General features: G+C 37.2%; 1 protein-coding gene across 6 annotated transcripts in view; it reads left to right on the plus strand.

Moving 5' to 3' along the window:
• LOC140135473 (nephrin-like) overlaps positions 1 to 15,258 on the plus strand; it is a 57,869-nt gene that overhangs the window by 14,657 nt on the left and 27,954 nt on the right. For 5 of the 6 annotated variants that reach the window (XM_072156982.1, XM_072156986.1, XM_072156983.1 and 2 more), the window contains exons 3-11: positions 3,199 to 3,540; positions 5,547 to 5,885; positions 6,423 to 6,728; positions 7,698 to 8,018; positions 8,778 to 9,056; positions 10,732 to 11,043; positions 12,109 to 12,390; positions 13,452 to 13,472; positions 14,111 to 14,134. In XM_072156982.1, the coding sequence (XP_072013083.1) occupies positions 3,199 to 3,540; positions 5,547 to 5,885; positions 6,423 to 6,728; positions 7,698 to 8,018; positions 8,778 to 9,056; positions 10,732 to 11,043; positions 12,109 to 12,390; positions 13,452 to 13,472; positions 14,111 to 14,134 (2,226 nt within the window). The remainder of the gene's footprint in view (positions 1 to 3,198; positions 3,541 to 5,546; positions 5,886 to 6,422; positions 6,729 to 7,697; positions 8,019 to 8,777; positions 9,057 to 10,731; positions 11,044 to 12,108; positions 12,391 to 13,451; positions 13,473 to 14,110; positions 14,135 to 15,258) is intronic. The other variant, XM_072156985.1, reaches the window with a different exon arrangement.

Genomic DNA, 15,258 nt, shown 5'->3' on the forward strand with positions numbered 1-15,258 from the left:
ATGAAATTAACCTGACTAAAACCCCAGGATAAAATGAGATCATATATCCTCATATGAAGATGACATGATTAAGCTGGGATGACCAATGTACTGCTATGGAAAATCAGGTGGCCATATCAGCAGTAGATAGCTACTTCATCGATGCCCATATCAGCAGTAGATAGCTACTTCGTCAGTACCCATATCAGCAGTAGATACCTACTTCATCAATGTCCATATCAGCAGTAGATGGGTTACTTCATCAATACCCATATCTGCAGTAGATAGTTACTTCATCAATACCAATATCAGCAGTAGATAGTTACTTCATCAATGCCCATATCAGCAGCAGATAGCTACTTCATCAATACCCATATCAGCAGTAGATAGTTACTTCATCAATACCAATATCAGCAGTAGATAGTTACTTCATCAATACCCATATCTGCAGTAGATAGTTACTTCATCAATACCAATATCAGCAGTAGATAGTTACTTCATCAATGCCCATATCAGCAGTAGATAGCTACTTCGTCAATGCCCATATCAGCAGTAGATAGCTACTTCATCAATGCCCATATCAGCAGTAGATAGCTACTTCATCAATGCCCATATCAGCAGTAGATAGTTACTTCATCAATGCCTATATCTGAAGTAGATAGCTACTTCATCAATGCCCATATCAGCAGTAGATAGTTACTTCATCAATACCCATATCAGCAGTAGATAGTTACTTCATCAATACCCATATCAGCAGTAGATAGTTACTTCATCAATACCCATATCAGCAGTAGATAGTTACTTCATCAATACCCATATCAGCAGTAGATAGTTACATCATCAATGCCTATATCTGAAGTAGATAGCTACTTCATCAATACCCATATCAGCAGTAGATAAATTTTGAATTTGTCCATGATTTGTGTCCTCATCACGTGCATGTGGCTCAATTAATTGACTGATGACCATTAACTGATGACCAATGGTCGCTGACCTCTGCAAGTACGATTAATAGATTTGTCCAGATGACTGTGATTTTGACAAGATTGATGAATACAGTACAGTTAGGAAATAGATTATGTGATACAGTGACCAGGTCAAACAAACGTGTAAGCTGATCCATCATGACATATTAGAGCTGTGTACCTTGGTGTCTTCAGATTCATTAAACTGTAATTTATGGAAGTGAAAATGTACGTCTTATTGCACAATGTGATTTGATTTAGTATACACAGCATGGGGGGGTTCTTCCTGGTAGAAGGTGAACGGGGATGTGCCACGGTTTTGAGGTACCTTTTCAGCAATTCTGGTGTATCAAATGGTTAGTTTTCAGTGGAGACCAATGCGTTTAATGAGATGTGCCGTGCAGACTTTCTCTGTATACCTACTTTTTTATGTTTTGCAACCCAGCAATATACAAATCTGAAATTTGGTGCTCTTAGGGCACTTTTACCCAAATGCGCCCAATTTGGCGCATTTATTGGTCTTCACTGAAAACCTACGCACCTATCGATATACTGAAGCAACCTTCAAACCGGGAGAACCCCACTGACCTTCCAAATGCTTTCACCTGAGGGCAACACAACATATTTTTTACCTTAGCATTAAACCTCGGCTCCAAATCAACACGGCAGAAATAATTTAATCAAATAAAAGCAATATTGAGGAGAAGATAAGGTTTTGTGATAAATAAATTACTAACCTCATTTCCAGGGGGCCCTGATGGTAACTTCCATGAAAAACATCAAAACAACATATGATATCTAATAAGATATGTGTCGTAACCATGACGACACTGTTGATATGATGCCACATCACAATGGGTCAATTTAGGTTGCGTAAGTGGAGAAAATGAAATTTAGAATATTAAAGACGATGTTTTGATCAAATTTACTACGATTACTGTTTTGATGTTCTTGCAACATCAGACTGATCTACTTAGAAAGTAGAACATTTTGACAATTGAATTATTATCATCACTAACTTAGTTAGTATCTAAGATTACTGATGTTGTAGCCAGGTCCCTGGCATATTTGATTGCAAAGTTAGTAACTTTTTATTTGTCCATTTTCTAATGTTTTTTTTACAGTTTTGTGCTCCGAAATTTGATTACTTTTGCTATAGATGCTATACATATAACTGGGCCCGCAGAAGGTTTTTGAAAGTGGGGGGGGGGGGAATTGGTGTAAGTGCCAACGTGTGCACGTTATCGCGCACAGGCGGATGTCTAAGAGGGATTCGCCCCCTGAGAAGCTGGAAAATTGTTGATTTTTCGAATGGGATTTGTGCGATTTGGTGCACACTTTTGTTGGATTTAGAATTCTTCTTCTTCTTCTCTTTGCTTAAAAGTGTGTGTGTGTGTGGGTGCTCCCCCTGCTTCCACGGGTCACGAATAAAAATAAACATGCGCTATTAAAGCAAGCATTTGCAACAAACATAATTAATTCAAGTTGGATTTTTTTCTGCTTGCATGAGATCCACGTAATATGGGAAAATTGAATCCATCTATTAAATCATTGAAAATGTCAACAAATGTGGAAATATGATTCCAAAGAAAGATCATCGATATTTGACATAATTTTCATGTTGAAATTGGGTCATGACTCTAATGTGTTTTAAACGAAGTAATGTGAGCTGTGCATTGATTTGTAAAATCTTTTATGAATCATTCAGGCACGCCTCGGTTAGTCCTAATGCGAGGTAATTGTGTTAAATGTTAATTGTGAGCCTAAATATGATGGCAGAAAAGCATTTGAGAGTATGTGAATACAATGTAATATAAAGAGAATATTTAATACACGGATCCTTTTTCTGAAAATATTGAATTTTAACATATGGCCATCAACCCACCTTGATACTGTCGTTTTACATTGCCTTGCATGGCTTTGCAGCGAGGGATTTTGACTAGACTTTTTTTCATGTAATATTTAAGGAGAATTTGTAATGAGAAGAACCTTTTTTGTTGTTGAAAATATTGCATTGTAACATATGGCCATCAACCCACCATGAAACTGTTGCTTAAAGTACTTTTATGGGTCCTATGGAGGGATCCGGTTATACATTGGAGAATAATTATATACAGCATTATACAGGCATATATTTGAACAAGCAAACAAAATAATAACAAAAAACTGAAATTAATTGTTGTAATAAAGTGTTGTAAAATGTATTTATCAAATATTAATTTGTTACTTTTCATTTCTTTTTTTTTCTCTTCAGTTCCCCCAAGTGCTCAAACATTAGCAGATGCCAACAACTCAACAGGCTACCTGACGGGTACTACCGTCCAAGTCACCGCAGGGGTACCCCATACATTCACATGCACCATCAAGGGAGCAAGACCAGCAGCTACGGCTCGCTGGTCGATAGAATCCGTCGGTATCCAGGCTGACAACATCACCACAAGAATGCGAAAGGAAGGGAAACTTGAGGATACGATAAGTGAGTTTACCTTCATACCGGAGGAGAGTCATGGAGGCAAGTTTGTGTGGTGTATTGTGGATGATGATCACCCTGCTCTGGATCAACAGATGATAACCTCCGTGGTCTTAGATGTGAATGGTAAGTATATCAATGCCATTTCCAGTGCCAAAGTTGGCTATTCCAGTTGAAATCCACACGCCCTCTGCAAAAGACTTAAACTTGGTCTTCCACACAGGGAGTGTAGATTTCAAATGAAGTTACCCATTCAGGTAACCCCATTTGAAATTCACACTCCCTGTGTGGAAGATAAAGATCATGTCTTCCATGGGTGTATGGATTTCAACTGGAATAGCACATTAAACAATCATAGCTTAAACTTTCCTCCAAAGTTTTTGGGTATGAGTTTTTGTACACAATATATTCAGAGGGCATTTTATGAATGAGCAAAGGCATTGGGGTTAATGAACTGTGTCCCAACAGATGAGTATCTTTGAGGTCCCAGGTTCAAGTCCCTGTACCGAGGTTTTTTATTGTTTTCCCTCTATTACATACAGAATACACAGTAGCAGGTTCACAGCCAGGATTGTGCTGGACTTGTGATGCACTATCCAAAATTGCAATAGGAAATAATTTTTGCCACATAGGGAGTATACTAGCAAGTTGTACTACCATGGTTAGAAACAATCATTTTCAAAAAACTAAAGTGTGTCCAAGGGTCATTTTTGTAAAGATTTTTTTAACTCTTTACTCCTTCATGATTTGGTTCTTCTCTTTATGTTATTGTTCTTATAGTAGTCTGACCTTTGAAATCAATTCAAGAGATGTTGTTGGAGCTTGAAAAACTCTTCAGAATTTGACATTCATCTGAAGTATTTTGAGAAAAAACACAACAAATTGAATCAAAAATAGAAACAAGTTTAAATTGAAGTGAATCAGTCAGTGTGACGTTAATGGGGTTAAGGATTTTGAAGGTGTAAACAACCAACATTGAATAAATGTAATCAAATAGAGGTTCACAAAGAAATGAAATCCCATGAGTAATTCTATACTCTGATCAGCTTGTAATCGGCGGACATTATAGCATCACGGATTAATATCAAAATATTTTATTTTGAGAATTTTCTTGTGATATCTCGCCAGAAGCATCACAAATTATTAATTCAAGTCCTATGCTTTGTCTACTTTCTATTAACACACAAAATTTAGATCAGACAGGTCGACTAATAGCACTCTTAACGTAGGTCTACTTTTTGGCATAGTGGTAAAAGTCTAACATTTCCTGCCTATTACGAGCTGATCAAACTATAAACCTCTAGTTTTGCCTTTTTGTCTCAATATTTTGAAAGACCATCCACAGAAATTGAACAAAAACAATAAAAATCAATTTTACAACTTAGCCTCTAGGTTCACTCTTTCAACTCAATTGTTGACATTAAAAACATCTTCAGAAACGATTTGTTTAATAAAACAATCAAGTCCAATATTTATTTTGTTTATATCATTAAAAAAACCATAAGATTTGCACCAACTTGACTGTCTACAGTCATGAAAATACAAAGCAAATTGAAAAATGACTCGAAAGTAAATTGAATTTTGACCACTTTGGAAATCTAACCAAACTCATTGAATGATTCAATGTAAACAGACAATGATTGAAATGCGCTTTTTAGTCACATTGTGTTGGAATCAAATTAGGCGCTTATTTATCTTTTGTCTATAGGCTAATGCAATATTGCCATGGCATTAAACAATGTGTCTGTCTCGTTGGTAAATAAACAAGCTGACATATTTGGTCAGTGAATTGTGGTTGTACTATGTTGTCTTTGTGTAGGCTTAATTAAGGAACATAATGTTGGATTTTTATGACGGAGGAAAGTCATAATAACACAGGGTACTGAAATTTTGCTTGGGAATTTGGTAGGGGTGTAGCTAGTGTCTCAAATGTGGCTCTATTTAATTTAATCCTTTAATGTAAGGGAAGTATTTGCTAGGGTTCCATCCACATGATTCAAGAGATTATGGTATTTTCTGTTTATGAAGTATTTTTATTTACTCAGGATAATATATTTTTCTTCAAGAAACAAGATATTGCTTGTAAGCTTCACAAATGACTAACATTCATTTCCAAACTTTTCATTTTGCAGTTCCACCACGTGAAGTCATGTTATGGGACACTCAGAATCGACCAATCAGCAGCAACGGTCAGCAATTCAACGTGAACCAAAACAAGACGCACACATTCTATTGTAGAACTGCCGGCACAAAACCAGCAGCAACTATCGAATGGTATCTCAACGATCAGAAACTCACAACAGGAGTGGTACAATACGATCCTCAAGTAAACTCTGATCACGAAGATTTGTTTGACACGGAAAGCTCCCTCAATTTACAGGCCGAGCAAGAGTATCATCTGGAGAATTTGGAATGTCGTGTGACTGCAGCTGGAGTCACAAATACTAGATATGTGGAACTTCTTGTCACAGGTAAAGTTATCTTTGAACATTTATTATGATGTAAATCAGTGGTGAGAACTTTTAAGGGTGATATTGAAATTTTATTCTCATCTCAACCGACGCTGGGTTATTTTAAATTTAGTTTTATACTTTGACTGGGGAGAATGCAAACTTATGGTAGATCCCATAAAGGTCATGGTCATCTTTCTTTAAATTGGTTATGGTGCGAATGAACCAATGGTAAGGCCTGCTTCTTGGTTTAGTTATCCAATCATATCTGGTATCTTTTCCTCTGTTGGTGCCATTAGGCTATCATTGATGCCAAAGTTGGATTCTAATAATAAAAATTCTAGAATAAAAAATTATTTTAAAGAATCAACTGAAAAAGAAGTGGCATAAGCTAATAATAAATGTTACTCCTTTGCAATCATTCAAGTTTATATTGGAAACCAAATTAGATAATTATTTGCACCAAAAAGGAATCAGTTAACAGGTAAGACAGAAATGCAATATCTTTGGACAAATGATTTACATAAGTCACTCATTACATGTTATTCTTCTCAACAGGGCCCCCTGATGATCCTGAAATCCAAACTGGTAGTCAATTCACAGAAAACATCGAAGCACACCTGGTATGTATTGCCAACAATGCCTACCCGGCACCCAGTCTTCGCTGGTACAACAATGATGGCGACATCAGCGAATTTGCAAATCTTCGTCTGACCAAGAACAGTAATGGTCGTTTCGATGCAATAAGTACCCTAACTTTCGTTCCCACTCGTGTGGACAACCAACATACTATTAAGTGCCTGGTTCAGCATGAGTCGTTGAGTGAACCCTACCCAGTGGATACGCTCAGAATAGACGTAGACTGTGAGTATAACAAAAAGTAATACTGAAAAGATTTGCCTAATGGCACATATGGATTCCCTTGACATAACCGGAATTCTAGGCGCAAACTAAAACTAAAAAATCCTACCAACAAATAGGGCAATGTACCCTTAATTCTTGTTGGAATTTTCAGAGGAGGGAGCTCTCTATGTGTACGTGAAATTTACCTGAAGGCAAAGGTGCCCATGAGCGTCATTAGGTGGATCTTTGCGGTAGTACCAAAGATTCAAAATCTACACCAAGAACACTGTTCTCACAAAGTATTTGCTTTGTTGTTTCCTTGCAACTGATGCCTTTTACTCCTACAGATGTATACCATTTTTCAACCCGATGTGGCAATAATGTTGGTGCTTTTGCAATGGGCGAAGCTTCAAATCGCTAGCATTCGCTTAGATCGAGTGCTGGCGTACATACTTAAAGACGCTGCAGAGTGCATAGATTTGTGCACGAAAAAGCTACCTCAATGCATTGATGTCACTGCCACATCAGTATATATGGAAAATGGTATAAACACAGTATCCAATATGTTTTACCCCCAGGCCATCTTGCTGCAAAACTCACTGATCCTCTGCAACTTTCACCGCTGGCTGGTGGTAAAATCCAACCCTGTTTTACAATTTAAGAACCAGATGCAGTAGTTTACCACGATCACCAAGCGTATAATAGTGATAAAATATTTATATGTACAATTTGATCAAACACAAACAAACAAACAAACAAAGGCAACATTTTCTCTGAACAATTGTTAACAATGCCTTCTGTGGTCATAATACCTATATTGTATTTTTCATTAAATCACTCATGTACATTTTAATTACTTGGTAATCTATTATCTTATAAATAATAATATCCTCTGGAAGACCATGATCTAGGTGCTTTGCTTTACATGCTATTTCCATAAAATATCCAAAACTAAAATAATTATATAATTTTTCACTTTCTTCATTCCAGTCTGTCCAGATTCAGTAGCACTGACTTGTCCCGACTCAATTGTTGCCGGTCAGTATGCTGTGGTCACCTGCCGGTCAGCAAGTAGCAATCCTCGCACTGGATTCGCTTGGACAATAGGTGGTGAGGTTATCAACCCCACAGGTAGTCGTAGATACGACGCTAATGAAAATGCTGGTGAAACAACGACACAGAGTCATGTTGGAACGTATAGTAAGAATCATAACAATGCGGAAGTCATGTGTTGCGGGAGCGTGAGGACAACAACATCACCGCTCACATGCAATGATAATATTTGTGATCGGTGCTTGCTGGATGTACGCTGTAAGTAGTAGTCATTTGTGGTTATGCTTTCTTTTATTTAGGTTTTTTTCATTTCTTCCCAAACTGAACCTTAGTTAATCAACAAAGATCTTGAAATCATGCAACTTAATCCCAGAGAAATGATATTTAGATCTGATAGACTACTATTTCATGATTAATCAGGCAGGATATTTGGTGGGATTTGAAAGAAGGAAAGCTTTAAAAGCTCTCAAGAATTGTCAAAGAAAGTTGAAGACTTTGAGCCAAGTCTACAGTGGTTGAACATTTACTTTTGTCATGAAATTAGCAGATGATGTGGCAAAAGGGGAAAACAGCCCTAAAAGCATCATACTCTACATGTATGGTAGCGTTGTGTAGTACCAACTACAGATACAGTAAACAACCCATGCGCACACCAATTCCTACACGCCTGGTTCCAGCTAGGGAGCGTTGTGTAGTACCAACTACAGATGGTCAGAAGCAACAAGCTGTTTGGAGTTGAAACCAACAACACTGCAGCTGGAAAGGGAGGATATCATTTAACCCATGAAGACCCGCCCCAAGTTACAGGGGCTGCAAATGCTTGTTGAATGGATAGAGATGTAATATCCTTGATATCCTGACCTTTCAACTTTGTGCATCCATTACATAAGTTGATACAGATCAGTTCAAGAATGGTTCTATATCGGGGCGTACCATAAACATATAACAATTAAATGAAGTGAAAATATCAAGGTCATGAAATGATATTTAAACAATTGCACTTTTGTTATCCTTTAGACCCAGCTGAACTTGGGCGACCAAGTAAGACCCCATCGCAACCAGTGGAAGAAGGTACAGAGCTTGTTCTCAGTGTCCCAGCAGACGGCAACCCAGCTCCAATCGTTGTCTGGAGGAAGAATGGCTCACCTATTGAGTTGAAATCAACCTATCAGGACGGCATCAGCAAAGTGACTTTTGATAAGATAGACCGTGATGAGGCAGGGAGCTACTATTGCACATCGAGTAATAGCATTGGTGATGCTGTGGAGTCCATTAGTATCGATGTGGTTGTACACTGTAAGTTTGCATTTTATTTTCTCTCAGTTAGTCACATCCTTATACCAAAATTGGGCTATTCCATTTAAAATCCACACTACCCCTGTGGAAGATTTAGCTAAAGTCTTCTACAGAGGGAGTATGAATTTTGAATAGAATAGATAATTGGGTAATTTCCATTTAAAATACTCACTCCAGTTGTGGTAGAAGGGCAAGTCAGTGACAACAGATAATGCACTGTATCAAAATCATACAAAATATCTATGCAAGAAACAAGATATGAATTCTACACACAGCAAGGATAAGAGGACTTTCTGACCTAAGCAGAGAAGAGTTGTCTACCTACTTTTTAAATCACATTGATGATCCTCTTCTGGCTGAAAGTTCACCTTAATTTTTCAGGCGAGACTCATGCTACGGAAAGATGGATTATCAATTTTCATTTTGAAGATGATTTTTTGACCTTGAAAAGCAAAGTATTTAATTAAATTTAACCAGATGAATCAATTTTTTTACGTCATTGATATCGCGGTTGGTTCAAGAGAGCTATATGCTTTCCTAGTTTCGACTCACTGGGCTGTCATTCTAGCCAAAAGTAGGTCTAGGTTGAGCTTAATGTAGGTCAAAATAATAAATTGTGAGTAAAGCTATAATAATAGTAAACACATCATTGACTATGTCCTTTTGGTTGTACTATGCTGTGTTTACTTTTAATCAGTGAGCTTTCATTTTTGCGTAGCTCTTGGACTGAATTAATTAGATTTAAAATTTGACCTGGTTTTAGTTTGAAGAGGAAATTGTTATGATAAGAACGGGAGTGGCTGATCAAGAGTTCATCAAAATAATTATTAGAATGCAATCATTTTATTACAATTGTAGACTAATATGTTGAATAAGTTCGTTCATTTCAAGATGGAACTTACTATTCTGACAAGTATATAAACAGAAGGAAAGAAAGACCGCATTTAGACTAGAGACAAATTCGATTAAGACAGAGGAGTAGCATAAATTAATTTGTGCTTGTGGTATTTACTGGGTGTTTACACTATGCGCCCGAACGAAATTCGCCTCGCCAGGTCAGCGACATGCATGAAAAAGTCGAAAAGTTTCCCTAGTATAAACGTGGTCTATGACACTTATTTAAAAACAACACTGACATTTTCAAAAAACATCTTCAGACATCTGTAACTTTCTTGGTTTCTCTAAAATATTTAAAAAAAGTTTCTTCTTAAAACTTTGCCACAGTTATAGGAATACATACCAAAGTTTACTAAGTTAAGAAAAATAAATTTTCTGTGCAAACATGGCATAAAATTGTAATGTTACAGAAGCTATTCTTTACAGCACATTGAAGTATCACCACGGCCAGTGTGTTGCGTCTTTGAGCAAGATAGCTTAATTCCCAATTGCTTCACTCCACCCAGGTGTAAAATGGGGAGCTGCTGGGGGTAATCACAATCTAAGTCGCTGAGAGTACCTACGCATCAGTTGCGGACTTGGTGAGGCGGAAATGATTCTGATATATCCTAATGGCAGCGGAATAATTGTTGAAGTGTGCTGATAATTAGGCCATGCCTAGCTGAACCGCACGTTAAATCAAACAACATTTATTTTATTTTTATTTTATCAAATAAAATATAAGTACTAGGTGTTATACACAAGTGCTTGATTTGCATGTGTTTTGTCTTTGTTTCAGTCCCTCCTACTATTGTAACTGACAACCGCAAGACCTCAGCCAACGAAGGCCAGACTGCTTATCTCAACTGTGAGGTGGATGCGAACCCAAGGCCTACAATCACCTGGTACAAACATGACAGTATCGAGATGGAGAAATCCGGTAGGGTATCAATCACAGAGAAGCTTGTCAGGAGTCCATACTCATCGGCTTTCAGAGTCGTCAGCGAGTTACAGATTCGGAATATTGTGGCGGACGATTATGGGGACTACGATTGTAGAGTTGGCAATATAGTTGGTGTAGATGATTTCAATATTACTCTTACTGGCAAAAGTGAGTTGAAGAAATTAAAAGTATCCATTGTCTGATAGGAATATCTCATCAAAAAACTGTGATTGCTTTATCTTGTATTCATACACTCCTATATCAAAGCAGCCAATCAGAAAAGCGGTTAGAAAAATACGAAACATGCATTGGTTGTGTATATTGTGCACTCCGCGTACTACGCGCAGTGTTTCGAGCGCGTTCGCGTCGCGTTGGATTAATTCATTTTTCGGGCGGGTTGATGCATTTATATTTGTTACTATTTTCCAACATTTTGAGTGATAATACGTTATAAAAACAGAAAAATAACGTGTTTTTCTGCTTCTTGTGTATGAAATAGGTTTTCGGGGCTTGTGCATTAGACGCATCAACATCGGCGCGCATGCATTATTTTGTCTAATTTCTCTCCCAACAAGTAATACGCGTTCATTAACCTATAAATCACTCAGAACTCAGATAGTCTGGACGTCTGTACTAGTCCACATGAAAGTATACTGAGTGATCCATATGAAAAATGTGGAAAAAAATCAAATATAACTAGGGAAGCCAAATATCTGACCTGAAAATCTTTGGAGAAGCAAAATATTCCGCTATGCTTACCTATTTCCTCAGCTAGTTTGATAAGAATTGTAATAAGGCCCAAGTAAATTCTTGAATCTTGGCCAAGTTCCTCTGCTCATTTAAAAATGGGGGTGAAGGCAGCCCTAATTGGGTCCAAAATTTGGTAAAAAAGATTTTTAAAGTGATGATTAAAGTGAAACCAAATTACCTATCCAGAATTTCTGGGACATCTGCATAAAGTATTGATAACATTTCAGGAATTTGCCAGGATTTTTGATAACCTGTTTAGGGAGTTATAAGACATGCAGCAAATTGATACCTTTTGTGAAAAGTCATTAATTTGATACCCGATATCTAATCACTAGTCTGGCATCATTTATGTACAAGCTTAAATGGACCAGAATTCAAATTATCTTGATTTATAAAGTGTGTCTTTGTGATTAGTCAGATGTGTGGGTTACCCAAAGAGGCAGTTTATCAACATCTGTACTTGTTTTATTCTATCCTCAACAGCGAAACCAGAACCGCCATACGAGTTAATGGCCAAGACATTGACAGCAACATCGGTGACCTTATCATGGCAACCAGGCTTCAGCGGCGGCGAATCACAGTGGTTCGTAATCAGCTATCGAAGCAAAGAGACGAGCAGTATTATTCAGATTCCGGATGAGATACAGGAAGAGCAGTACACCATTGATGGGTTGGATCCATTCCAGGAGTATACATTCACAGTGTGCAGTAGCAATACACTGGGAAAGAGTGAAGGTGGCCCGTCAATATCAGTCACTACATTACGTGAGTAGATTTATATTTTTCCATATGTTGGTAAATTCAAATGCTTACCGGTTTAAACAGCTTTTCAACATTTGGCTGTAATCTATGTCAGTCCTCAGCATGCAGAAGTCCACTAATGTTGGTATAGGAGGGTCCTGAAATAAATAGAGATTAATGGCTGGATTTGTCGAACATTTATAGCACCCTTATCAGACCAGAAGTCTTTAGGTCATCAGAGAACGCTTTTACAACAACATCAGGGGACCTTCTGATGAGGGCTATTACTGAATGTGTGGAGAATTTTGTTTGCTCTCTTATGATAGGCTATCAAACTTCCGTAAACGATATCGGAATTATCGAGAAATTAATGATTGAATGGAATATGGTGCTATTTGGAAAGTTGCAGCGTCATGTACTGTGTACAAGGACACGTGTTAATGGGGATCCATCATACATAATATTCAATGATGTACTCTCCAAATTGAATACACCATGGTCAGATCGCAGATGGCTCTTAGCAATCGATGATGTACGCTGATGGCTGGTCACTTCAGATGATAGTCCATATTGAACATGCAATGGTACAATGACCCATTAACCATGTTATGATAGAGAAGTCACACTGTCTAGCTCACACATAAGTACCCTATTCCACCCTGGTAATACATCCAGGCAAATAGAATCATAAACCATTCTAAGGTTGACAACCATTTTAACCGTTTCCTTTCAAATTGATCAGAACCCAATTTATTTCAATGGACCATTAATCATAACCATTCATTGCAGATGAAAAAATATGGATCATTATGATGTGGCTGCTTGTTCCGATAGCAAAATGATAAATCACTGTAGTGTTTCAAGACCTGGATGTGCAGGTCTTTAATCAAGGGCCAAATAACATGATATGTTTAGATCAAAATAACAGGAAGAACAACTTGGTGATGTCTTTTGTTGGTTGACATGAGATGAATAGATCATAGCCTTGGTGTAAAGAGCAGGTGGTATGATATAATGAGCACAACAGGTGTTCCTTTGATTTTTGGTTCTAATTCATGTTCTTGTTTTTTATTTATCTTTTACAGCAGAGTCCCCGGGGAGACCAGGTAAGTTCAATTTGAATGTAAATAGTTTGGAAGATTTTGAGTCAATTTCAGATTAAAAAACAAACAAACTGGGAGTAAAAACTACAGGAAACAAGAGAAACTTATTTTTTTACAAAGTAAAGTTCAATTAGGGCTGTGCAATAAGTATTTCCGCCATTGGGCAAAAAGAGGAGGGGCAAATGCAATTTTTGGCAGGTCAATAGGGAGAGATTTTTAGCACACATTCATGGGGTAACTTTTAAATTAAAATGTTTTAAAAAGGTTGAAGAAAACAGAACAGAAATATTCTAATATGCACAATTTCTAGCTTGCCAAGCTCGCATTATATATAGACCATATCTAGCAAGTTTGGCACATGCAAAGGGGGAGGATATTTTGGCAGGTCAGGGGGAGGGGCAAGCAATTTTTGACAAGCCAGATTGGAGGGATAGCATTTTAGCAGGTCATTTGAATATTTGCCCAACCCAGGGGGACAGATAATTATTGCACAGCCACTTATGTTAGACGAATATTGCTTGGTGCAATTCAATTTGAATTGATAACAAATTAAATCTTCAATTATACATTCATAGAAAAGCAAAGTATGTTTTCCTACCAAGTAATACAATTTTGGAAACTCTTCCTATTTTGATTTGTAGCTCCTCTAGGAGGTGGAGGAGGTGGTAAGAATTAATTTGTTTTGTGATATTTAGTTTGAAATTGTGATGTTGTTACCATGGTTACAGTTGATGCAAGTGTCAGTATTTTTGTGTTTGGTGTTAGATAGAAACAACTATAATGGAAACAATAGAATTGCTGGATGAACAGTTGTATGTGGCTGCATAAATTATAACCCTTGCTCTCCAAAAGGGTGAGGGGCTGTAATCTCTTAGGAAGCTAGCTCCTCAAGTTTTATTAATAGATCAAAATCTTAAAAATAGATAATTCAACTGTACCCCATCATTATATTATGCTCATGGTCAAAAACTTCCTGCAGAGCAACTTGAGATCATTTGTACATGATGTCGCTCTACTTCTATCTATTTCCAAAAATGTTTATACACAATATCAATTATTTTTGTAGCAGTGAATGTAAAGCTCAGAATGTCTTCATTCTTGCTGAGAGATTCAAAGTAGAGGCTCAGTTACAAGAAACTATCATATAATTTTGATTCGCTTCGAGAAGGCAAAGAAGGGGGATTTGTTTTACCAGGAGTATAATGTGTGATACTATTTAAGCATAGATCTGTTAGTTTCCATGGTCTATGCATTACGCAAAGTAAGTTTTTATATGAATTTGATCGTATTTTCATGAAAAAAAGCAATACAGAACACCCCACCTGGTAAATATGAGACCAATGGTTAGCCATATCTCAATAAGTTGATTTCATGAGGGTCTGGCTCATATGGGTCAGTCACATCATATACTAATTGGGTATTACAGTTGAAATTCATATACCCCCTATGAAAGACATGACCTTAATCTCCCATACATGGAGTGCAAATTTCAAATGGGGTTACCTAAATAGGTGACTCCATTTGAAATATACACCCCTTGTGTGGGAGATTAAAGTTGTGTCTTCCACAGGGGGTGTATGGATGTCAACTGGAATAGCCATGTATGTAAGCCTGACAGCAGGAAGTAATGTTTGTTGTAAGTCACATTAATGATGAATGTTTCAGTTAGATATTGATAGTAAAGCAAATATAGCATTTAATGTAAAGAGTTCATGCTCTTATGATATCACTTAGGCGACAAAAAAAAGACTTATTTTACGGGTGGATGGACTTTTCAAGTAGGATCGGT

This window comes from Amphiura filiformis, chromosome 16, assembly GCF_039555335.1.
Source record: "Amphiura filiformis chromosome 16, Afil_fr2py, whole genome shotgun sequence".
NCBI classification, from domain to species: domain Eukaryota; kingdom Metazoa; phylum Echinodermata; class Ophiuroidea; order Amphilepidida; family Amphiuridae; genus Amphiura; species Amphiura filiformis.